The sequence below is a fragment of the Mytilus galloprovincialis genome, chromosome 3 (genome assembly GCF_965363235.1).
Source record: "Mytilus galloprovincialis chromosome 3, xbMytGall1.hap1.1, whole genome shotgun sequence".
Taxonomy (NCBI): Eukaryota; Metazoa; Mollusca; class Bivalvia; order Mytilida; family Mytilidae; genus Mytilus; species Mytilus galloprovincialis.
The window spans coordinates 46,690,773-46,701,560 of record NC_134840.1 but is presented as its reverse complement, the minus strand read 5'-3'; the positions used below and the strand labels follow the sequence as shown (position 1 = coordinate 46,701,560).

The 10,788-nt window shown below is 32.1% G+C and overlaps 1 protein-coding gene across 1 annotated transcript; it reads right to left on the bottom strand.

Moving 5' to 3' along the window:
- Positions 1 to 5,772: 5,772 nt before the first annotated feature.
- LOC143068129 (cdc42 homolog) lies at positions 5,773 to 10,458 on the bottom strand. The gene is made up of 3 exons (XM_076241933.1): positions 9,936 to 10,458; positions 7,587 to 7,675; positions 5,773 to 6,469 (listed from the first exon to the last, which is right to left on the bottom strand). The coding sequence occupies exons 1-3, from the start codon at positions 10,087 to 10,089 to the stop codon at positions 6,056 to 6,058; spliced, it is 657 nt and encodes a 218-aa protein (XP_076098048.1). The 5' UTR covers positions 10,090 to 10,458; the 3' UTR covers positions 5,773 to 6,055.
- Positions 10,459 to 10,788: the final 330 nt, after the last annotated feature.

The window sequence follows — 10,788 nt, the reverse complement described above, 5'->3', positions numbered from 1 at the left end:
TTAAAAACCTTAACTGCAGACTGTATGTTATGTTAAGTCCATTTATAAGTAAAATACGGATAAACAGTTACAAAATTTGAATGAAATTTCCTTCTACATACTAGCTTTTGATCACAAACAAGCTTCTGTCCAAGTTTGGTACACATCCAGACTAGTTTTAGAAAGTTATAAAAATTTTAAAAACTTTAACCTCAAAGTGAATGTAATGTTCCCTGGCAGAAAAAAATAAGTACATTTATTAGTAAAATACGGAAAAAATAGATTTTTTTTTTTACAAAATTCATTTCTGTATTATTCTGACCTTGATATGGTGAAAAAAGCAGGACGACACCTAAGGGGTACATATAACGGTGTAAATGAGCAGTTTCCACCAGAAATAGAAGAAAAACGACGTAAGCTGTACCCAATAGCGAAAGAGGCGAGAAAACAGTAATTAAAAGTTGTAATGAAAAGAGACAAACTTTACATTAACGACAAACTTGTTAAGCCAGATGAAATTGCAGACGATTCCGAGCATAAAGAGCCTCAAAGATCAACCACCAGACCGAATAAACGTCCACGGATGAACTCTACTCCTGAACGAGACGGGTCATAGGATAACCATGGAAGACAGTGTATTAATAAACCAATCGATAATGATTTGTATGTTTAGTATGCAAAACAGTTATAAATATAATAACACTTAATGTTTGAGGTTTAAAGAGGGGTAAACAATACCCAGAATTTTTAGAATTGATAAATTAATTTAGTATTTTGTGTTTTGTAGAAACAAAAACTGATGATTTAGACGTTATAGATTTGCCAGGTTATAAATTTGTAATGAAAAATAGATCTCACTTAAACAGAGTAAAATCAGGTGGTATTGTACCAAGTTGGTTTTAAAGAATTATTATCTGATCATATTTCTGTTGTTGAAACAGACAGTAAATATATTCTATGGTTTAAAATTGACAAACATGTAGTTAAATTACAACAAGATATTTTGTGTGGTATTGTGTATATTCCGCCTGAAAATTCTGTATATTGTGTTGGTGATCAATTTAGCGAAATTGAAAGTGAATTTTTGAATTTTAGTATAACTCATGACAATATATGTCTTTTTGGAGATTTTAATGCTCGAACTGCAGAAGAGTCAGACCTTGACGTCGTTAATTTTGAAGAGTTTTCAGGAATGTTAGACATTAAAAACGAGGGTATTTGTACTTTAGATGAGTTAAATATAAATCGATTAAGGAAAAGTATGGATCACAAAAAAAAAAATAATTTTGGTAACTTGCTACTTGAATTTTGTAAGAATATGTTTATCCTAAATGGAAGAATGTGTGAAGACAAAGGTCTGGGTAGTTTGACATGTAAAAACACCAGTGTAGTTGATTACAATATTGCTTCCCCAAATTTTCTTAAGCTGGTTCAAAATTTTTCAGTATTAAATTCTAGCGTTTTATTTTAAGATATCCATAATCGGCTGTCGTTACAGATTAATTGCTATGAAAAACAAAACGACGTCAGTCATGATGATGACATACCTGAAGAGAAGATTAAGAGATGGGGAAAATGAACAATTATACAACTTTATTAGTAACATTGATAGATCTAAAGTAAATGAAATACTAGCTCAACTAACGGAAATGGTTGAAAATACAAGTGAAAACTCTATTAATAAAGTTGTTGATGATGTATGTCATTTACTTACAAATGCGACAAAGTCTACATTCGGAACATTTACTAAAAGACGTAAGCATACACAAAATGTAAAAAAAAAATCAAAACCATGGTTTGATAGCGAATGTAAGGAAGCTAGAAAAAAGTTTCGGTCTAGTAGACGAAAACTTAAGCGAAACACATACTGACGACAAAGTGAATGAAACAAAGAAACTAGAAAAGAGTTATAAGCGAGTAATGGATAAGAGCATTCGTAAACATAGAAAAACAAGAGTGCACACGCTGAAATGTCTCGCCTTCTATACTAATCATTGATACAGTTATGTTGATAGTCCTAAGTATAAAGCTAAGCTTTATTACAACTGTCACATAAACTTAACATTAACCAAGATAACTAAAAAAGACCAATGAACCTTGAAAATGAGGTCAAGGTCAGATGAACCATGCCAGGCAGACATGTACAGCTAACAATGCTTCTATACAACATATATAGTTGACCAATTACTTATAGTTTAAGAAAAATAGACCAAACACAAAAACTAAACACTGTGCAATGAACCGTGAAAATGAGGTCACGGTCAATAAAACCTGCGCGACTGACATAAAGATCATAAAATATTTCCATACACCAAATATAGTTGACCTATGGCATATAGTATTAGATAAAAAGACCAAAACTCAAAAACTTAACTTTGACCACTGAACCTAAAAATGAGGTCAAGGTCACATGACATCTGCCCGCTAGACATGTACACCTTACAATCATTCCATACAACAAATATAGTAGACCTATTGCATATAGTATGAGAAAAACAGACCAAAACACAAACATTTAACTATAACCACTGAACCATGAAAATGAGGTCAAGGTCAGATGACACCTGCCAGTTGGACATGTACACCTTACAGTCCTTCCATACACCGAATATACTAGCCCTATTGCTTATAGTATCTAAGATATGGACTTGACCACCAAAACTTATCCTTGTTCACTGATCCATGAAATGAGGTCGAGGTCAAGTGAAAACTGTCTGACAGACATGAGGACCTTGCAAGGTACGCACATATCAAATATAGTTATCCTATTACTTATAATAAGAGAGAATTCAACATTACAAAAAAATTGAACTTTATTTTCAAGTGGTCACTGAACCATGAAAATGAGGTCAAGGACATTTGACATGTGACTGACGGAAACTTCGTAACATGCAGCATCTATATTCAAAGTATGAAGCATCCAGGTCTTCCACCTTCTAAAATATAAAGCTTTTAAGAAGTGAGCTAACGCCGCCGCCGCCGCCGGATCACTATCCCTATGTCGAGCTTTCTGCAACAAAAGTTGCAGGCTCGACAAAAATTAGACACAAGATAGAAAACTTAAAATCGATTAACCCGAAAGAATACTGGAAAATTTTGAACGGTGGTAAAAGGGGTAACAATCCATGTGTACCTATTAATATTTTGTTTGATTATTTTAAGAATTTAAATTTAGAAAATTCTGAAGATAAGGAGATTGTTTTAGAAAATCAAAACAAGGTAAAAAATTTAAATGTTATACTAATTTTACCTATTACATAAGAGGAAATTGAAAAATCTTTGAGAAAGTTAAAAAAAAATAATAAATCCTCGGGTGATGATATGATTTTAAATGAATATTTAAAACACTCTTTTAGTGTTATGTCACATGTGATTGTGAAACTTTTTAATATTATATTTGACAGTGGAATTATTCCTGATATTTGGCTTTCCGGAAATATAATACCTTTATTCAAGAATAAAAGTAACAAACATGATCCATACAATTTTAGACCTATAACAGTTATATATCTATATATAAGCTGCTTTTGGAAATTATTTACTTCTATTTTGAATTCACGTTGGAATAAATTTTGTGATGATTTTTGTTTACTATGTCAGAATCAAGTTGGTTTCAGAGAAGGTTATTCTACTACAGATAATTTATTTGTTATCTACATGCTTATCATTATCATGAAAAATAAGAAAAAGAAACTATTCTGTGCATTCGTAGATTTTGCTAACGCCTTTGATACTGTTTGGAGAAAGGGTCTCTGGCATAAATTACTTGTAAATGATATTAACGGCAAAATGTATAATGTAATTTTTAATTTGTACACTGGTATTAAATCTCGTATTGTGTATAATGGTGAAATGTCAGAATACTTTTCATGCAATATCGGTGTAAGACAGGGGAAAATTAGTTTCCTTTTTTATTTTCATTGTATTTTAACGATCTTCAGCAGTTTATTGAAGAAAAAAATGTATTTGGCGTAAATTGTATTACTGATAAAATAGAGAATGAGTTTGATATCTACTTAAAACTTTTTGTGTTATTGTACGCAGATGATACGGTGTTATTTTCGGATAATGCATCCACAGTTGCAATTAGATATATTCTTTGAATATTGCAGTACCTGGAAATTAAAAGTTAACACAAGTAAAACTAAGATTATAATTTTTGATGGTGGTAGATTACCCAAAAATATCAACTTTATATATGATGGAAATGCATTGGAGATAGTCAACGAATTGACATACCTTGGGTTGAATTTTTCAAGAACAGGTAGCTTTATGAGTGCTAAGAAAATTTTAGTTAGAAAAGCAAATAAAGCAATGTATGAAGTATTGAAAAAGGGGAGGTTGCACAACTTGTCAGTGAAATCACAATATGATCTATTTGATAAAATTGTGAAGCCAATCCTCCTGTATGGGTGTGAGATTTGGGGTTTCAGTAATACTGATATTATAGAAAAAGTGCACTTACAATTTTGTAAACTATTATTAAACCTTAAAAAGTCGACACCTAATTTTATGATTTATTGTGAACTTGGTATTTATCCCATGTCTTTATATTTTTAATGGTTAATTTTTGGTCAAAAATGGTAAATGGGGATGATAACAGGATTGCTAAAATATTATACAAATATACATGTTCTTGAAAAATTCTGACAACCAATTTAGGCCAGATTGGTTGAAATATGTTAAAGATACATAAGATAAATGTGGATATAACAAGTTATGGTTGTCACAAGGAAATTTTAATTCTAAGTGGTTGGGTATTAGTTTAAAACAAAAGTTATTTGATCAGTTTCAACAGAAATGGAGAGCTGATATTGACTGTTCATCAAAAGGTTTGGCCTCTAAATTGTATAAACAAAATTTTGAATTTGAGGAATATCTGAATATTTTAAGTGATAAAGACAGAATAACATATTGTAGATTTCGAACGGGTAACCATAACGGTTACCCATCGAAACTGGTAGATGGAATAAAATTGACCGAAACTTTAGATATTGTAACTTATGTCCTTGTAACCAGATTGATGATGAATTTCATAACACTTTGCAGTATAGTTCTTTGGCAAATGTTCGAGCACAATATCTGGATACTTTTTTCTTGCACAGATGTAAACATACTTAAATTTGAAAAAAACTATTTCAGTTAAAAGTGAAAAATAAGTTGAAAAAGCTGTGCACATTTATCAGGGTTATAACTTTTCAAGTGAGTCTTCCTGGTTAATCACCACTCTTCGCTACTATACTGTTTATTTTATTTTATTTCATATTTTCATCTCATCTTGTCATGTGTGTTTGTGTTATGTTATACAAATTTTGATGAACTTCTTTGTACCATTGTAACTTTATGATGTTTGAGAAATAAAGAATCTTGAAATCTTGGATACTATCTATAATCATTAACAAGCTTCTGTCCAAGTTTGGTACAAAACCAGGATATTAAAGAAAGTTATTCAAATTTTAAAACCTTTAACCACCGAGAGAGAATGTAATGTTTCCTAGCCGATAAACTAAGTCCATTTATAAGTAAAATCAGAAAAACAGGATTTTTTTTACAACATTTACTTCTGGATACTATCTTATGATCATAAACAAACTTCTGTCCAAGTTTGGTAGAAATCCAGGATAGTTTAAGAAAGATAATAAAATTTCAAAAGCTTTAACCACAGAGTAAATATATATATATATATATATGTGGACGCCGCCGACGACGACAACGACGCCGACGGAATGTAGGAACGCTATGTCTCGCTTTTTCGACAAAAGTTGAAGGCTCAACAAAAGAAAAGAATTACACTTAATTTTAAGTAATATTTGATTAGAAGTATTCAGCAAAAGTATATCCTAGCATGAAAGCTTCATGACCTTTTGTGGAGTTGCTGAAATCTAAAAGAAACCGCACTATCACTATTTATCCTAATACATTTTTATGCAACACACATAGAATTGCTATTTACACAATGAACACACACTTTTTATAACTACACTTTCTCAATTGCACATTTCCCAACCTCATACAAGTAAATGATGAACATCTACAATATATACAAAACGAAGCCTATTTCTAATGTGATTATAAACTATGATATGACACACGGACTACTTGGTTTCTTGCTACCATTAGTAGTTTTGGGGTTTAATTTATCCGTTGCTACTTTCACCACAGTTTCAAAAACTTCCTTTAAACCAATACTATTTACTGCCGAACACTCAACATATGTTTTTGCACCAACAGCCTTTGCGGTTTTAATACCGTCCTGAATCGAAATAGCCTTTTCATTTTTTGACTGCAGCTCGTCCATTATCGATTGATCCTCTCGTAAATCAGTTTTAGTTCCAACAAGAATGAATGAGGCTTTAGGAGATAAAATTCGTATTTCTGTGAGCCAGTTTTTCTTGACATTTTCAAGACTTAATGGGTCCGTCACACTAAAGCACACCATGAATACATTAGTTCCTACAGTAAATAACTCTCTCATCCGTCTGTACTCATCCTAAAATAGAAAGGAAAATAAGCTTCTTATAGATAAGCCAGATTAAACATCTATATTCTATATTAGAATAGTTATGTACACTGAGTATGCATTGTAATGACAGAAAAATAAAAATAGTTTAGAAAGTCGATCAGTAGATTAGATGAGGACTACGGAATTACAAGTATAATAGATGGGGTTGGATGGTATACTAGCAAAACTATGCTGCAAATTTACATATTAGACAACAACCGGTTAGACAACATTTAGGCTTTAGTGTCAAACTCTACAGTCCATAGGTTTTTGATGTCTTCATTATATATTTGCATTTAGTTTAATGTTCTTGACATAGGTCGTTGAATTTGTAGATATGCATTACTCTCGGTATTACTTTGGATCTTTTATTCCAAATCAAATGGTATGTGTTCATTTCTGATTTCTGAAGAACGTCTGCTGTCTTGTAAAAATAAAGAGCTTCCCTTTACAACCTTTAGTGGTCTTTCTATAATTATATCCACCCATTATATGCTCGTTGTTTTATTTTTGGCTGTGGTCTTACAACTTGGGTAACAAAGCAGGCAGTATTTGCGATTAAAATCGATCGAAGTAATAAAATTGAGAATGGAAATGGGGAATGTGCCAAAGAGACAACAACCCGACCATAGAAAAAAACAACAGCAGAAGGTCACCAACAGGTCTTCAATGTAGCGAGAAATTCCCGCACCCGGAGGCGTCCTTCAACTGGCCCCTAAACAAATATATACTAGTTCAGTGATAATGAACGCCATACTAATTTCCAAATTGTACACAAGAAACTAAAATTAAAATAATACAAGACTAACAAAGGCCAGAGGCTCCTGACTTGGGACAGGCGCAAAAATGCGGCGGGGTTAAACATGTTTGTGAGATCTCAACCCTCCCCTATACCTCTAGCCAATGTAGAAAAGTAAATCTGTATTCATGATAAGAAAGGCTTGTTTTTCGTTAAAAGAGCAGTCAACAAATGATCCGATAGTTAACATTGACCACGTATCACGGTCGGAGACTGGTCTAATAAACTACCACTAAAATGTATTTTATATCAATAAATATATATTTATCTAAACATTGGTTCAAATAGTGTATATACTAAACCTACCAGACCAACTGTATCTGTAAGACCGAGTTTATACTGCTCTTCATCTACATCAACAACCACTGGCACTTCAAAAGAATTACTGTTTCCAGCTGGAAAAAAAAAGATAGATAAATATTACATCAGATCAATAATTTTTCATTCAGTATTTTTAATGACTCTCATTTCCGATTGAGATATTGGATATAGAAAAAAAGAAGATGTGGTATGATTGCCAATGAGACAACGCTCTACCAGAGACCAAATGGCATTTATAAGTTAACAAATGTATGTCACCATACGACCTTCAACAATAAGAAAACACATACCACATATTATAGTATGCAATAAAAGGCCCCGAAATGACAAAGGCTGAACAAATCAAACGAGAAAATTAACGCCCTGATTTAAATACAAAATTATACATGAAAAATTAATATGATCGATAAACATCAACAAGACAATCACTGAATTACAGGCTCCTAACATTGGACCGAAAAACACAAAGTACAGATCTGAGAGAAAAAAAAAATTAAGCAGATTTTCCCAACAGAACATAAACCTGGTTCGTCTAGAACATTTTCATCCATTAAATCAGTTTAAACAAACATTTAGCAGAAAAAGAAGATTGTTTTGGAACCAAATGCAGAGATTGACACCTACCCCCTCCGAAACATGCTGATAAAATTTTAACCGCATAATAAATTTCATTTCTTAACACAAATTATCTTTATGAATGAATGAAGGAAACACCTTATAAAAGCATCCAGAAAGAAAATACTCAGGTTCACAAGGTAGTCTGTACAGAAAAGCTCATTATAGGTGAACCAGACGTCCAGCTACAACACATTTTCGTTCAACTTTTGATTCATGAACCAATTAACATACGGTTTTCACTATTCAGATAGGTTTGTATACCTTTGCATAAAAAAATCAAATAGTATCTGTTTATGCAGACAAGTGAGCAGATTTACATTGTAAAAACGTATACAAACATAACATTTACACAGACTTCCTGCTAATGTTAATCTGCTGTTGTCATCATTTAAACATAGTAACTTGTCCTCTATATTTCTTTTCCCATTTTTGGTAAAATATCGGCTTAGTCTCTGTAAAAGGACGGAGATGGAAGTGAAAACTTCTATTTTAATTCCAAAGTTCAATGGACAATGTGTAAACAAGCCAAAAGGTTAGGGAGAGAAAATAAAATTCATTTAATCCTAACAAAAAATTAGATATGATAATAAAAAAGAGCGTGAAACTCCTGGTTTTGCCTGTTTCACATGTACTATCTATTCCAAATAAGGCCAGCCATTTTGTCACATTGATCGACAAGGAGTTTAAGGTCGGATTAAAAAAACCCACAGCCAACGTTTGCTTTGAATAATCAAAGTGGTTTCAGAGTCGGACTACAATCGTGACTGGCACATAGTGATCAAGTCGAGCGTGAAATTGCTTACTCAGCACGATAACGAAAACCACTAAGCGTGCACTAATTTTAATAAAACCGCTCGTAATCTTTCAATTGGTTCTTAAGTCATAGTTTAAACATTGCATCTTTAAATAATTTCATCTCACTTAAACATCAGTAATACGACCAGCTGAGTTAGAAGCCTACAATGCAAGCACCACTAACATACATAGACCTTCCGTATATATATAGTGTTTAGCCTCGGGTACATAGCGAGATAAAAGGTCAATATCAAAATCGGGAAGTCATTTTTATTAAATAGTTTTTTTATGAAAATACATTTAGATTAATATGGACGTAAGTTTGAACTCATTGTTTTAATTTTTTAACTCTGTTTTGGTATCAAACACATTGGGATAAATCTTATGATCTTACTGTTACTTTGGTGAAAATCATTTGATTTTTTGAAAGGGAGATAGAATAATGGGAATGTATATACAAGCTCATAAAAAATATTGTCAAGAACAGGATGAAAAATGAACTTTCTATCTCACAAAATACAGGAAACAATTGTGTACAAAATCGAAAACAATTATAACTAGCAACAGGTGAAAATTCATATTCCTTCTCTACAAAATCCCCATCGAGAAAATCAAATGGTCGTCTTTTCATGTTCGCCTTAAGAACATACATTTCATCAGAACTAATATATCTACGTGAACAATAGAGTCAAGAGTTTAAAGTATGTAAGATACTTGAGTTATTGACAACTCTTATGTGAAAATCTACCATTACTAAGTGTTTAAGTATGTCACCAATTGTTCTCATGACAGAAAGAGAAAAATAGAAACGAAAACGATACAAAGATTGTCTCAGCTGTTTCCCTAGTTCTGGTACTAGACAACAAAGTTAAAAATAAAGTTTCAATTTGTTCAAATAATGAATATAACTTAATTACAAACCTCTAATAGTCATATGTTCATAAAGTTCAGGCACTTCTCCCTCCGGAAACGTATTTGTAGCATATGTCATCAACAAGCAAGTTTTTCCAACCCCGCTATCGCCGACTGCAGTCACCTTAATCTTCTTCGGCTGCGGTTCGCTTTCCTCTGCCATTACGGCAGGTTCTATCGTAGTTAACAATTCTTTCTAAGAAATATTCTGTTTACTATCTCAATGTTTAATCATAGAAAAACTAGTTATAATACTGAGGCTGTATTTCCGCAAATAATCTTGTAGCAACATCCGGCCACATGACTATGTAAATCTAACAGTTCACAATCAGCTATCCAGTAAACAATTTACAGTAATAATGTGAGGATATTATAAATAATTAGAAAATTTTATAAATTTCCAAATGATACGTTTACTTTTTGTGTTCTCTGTATCAAAGTAAAATATCATCACTAACAAAATTAATGTCAGTGAAATCTACAGCTTAAATGACGCATAGAAAATTGGTGCATATATACATATAACGGAAATAAATCCTCGAACACTATTATTTTTTTTTTTATAAACAATATAATTACCGGGTAAGTGAAGGTTTGATAAATCTTATGTTAGGACAAATTACACAATAGCAGTCTCGATATTAAACCTTCAATTTAATGAGATTAAGTTAAGGAAAATGAAAACCGTGGGCTAATTGAGGAGTTCTGTGTTTGCATAGACATTTACAGCCATTCGTCTAAAACCGTTGAATTCATACACAAATTCTAAGGAGATATCAATTCTTTCAATAGAAATAAGATTAAGAGTATCCGTCGATGCGACAGCAACCGAACGACATAACCTGAAACACAAAGATAACTA

Excerpts from the sequence above, each read along its gene's own strand:
- LOC143068129 (XM_076241933.1), bottom strand. The coding sequence starts at position 10,089 with ATGGCAGAGGAAAGCGAACCGCAGCCGAAGAAGATTAAGGTGACTGCA. Across the intron at positions 7,676-9,935 it reads TGAACATATGACTATTAGAG|CTGGAAACAGTAATTCTTTT; the intron begins GTTTGTAATTAA and ends TTTTTTTTCCAG. Across the intron at positions 6,470-7,586 it reads TTACAGATACAGTTGGTCTG|GATGAGTACAGACGGATGAG; the intron begins GTAGGTTTAGTA and ends TTTCTATTTTAG.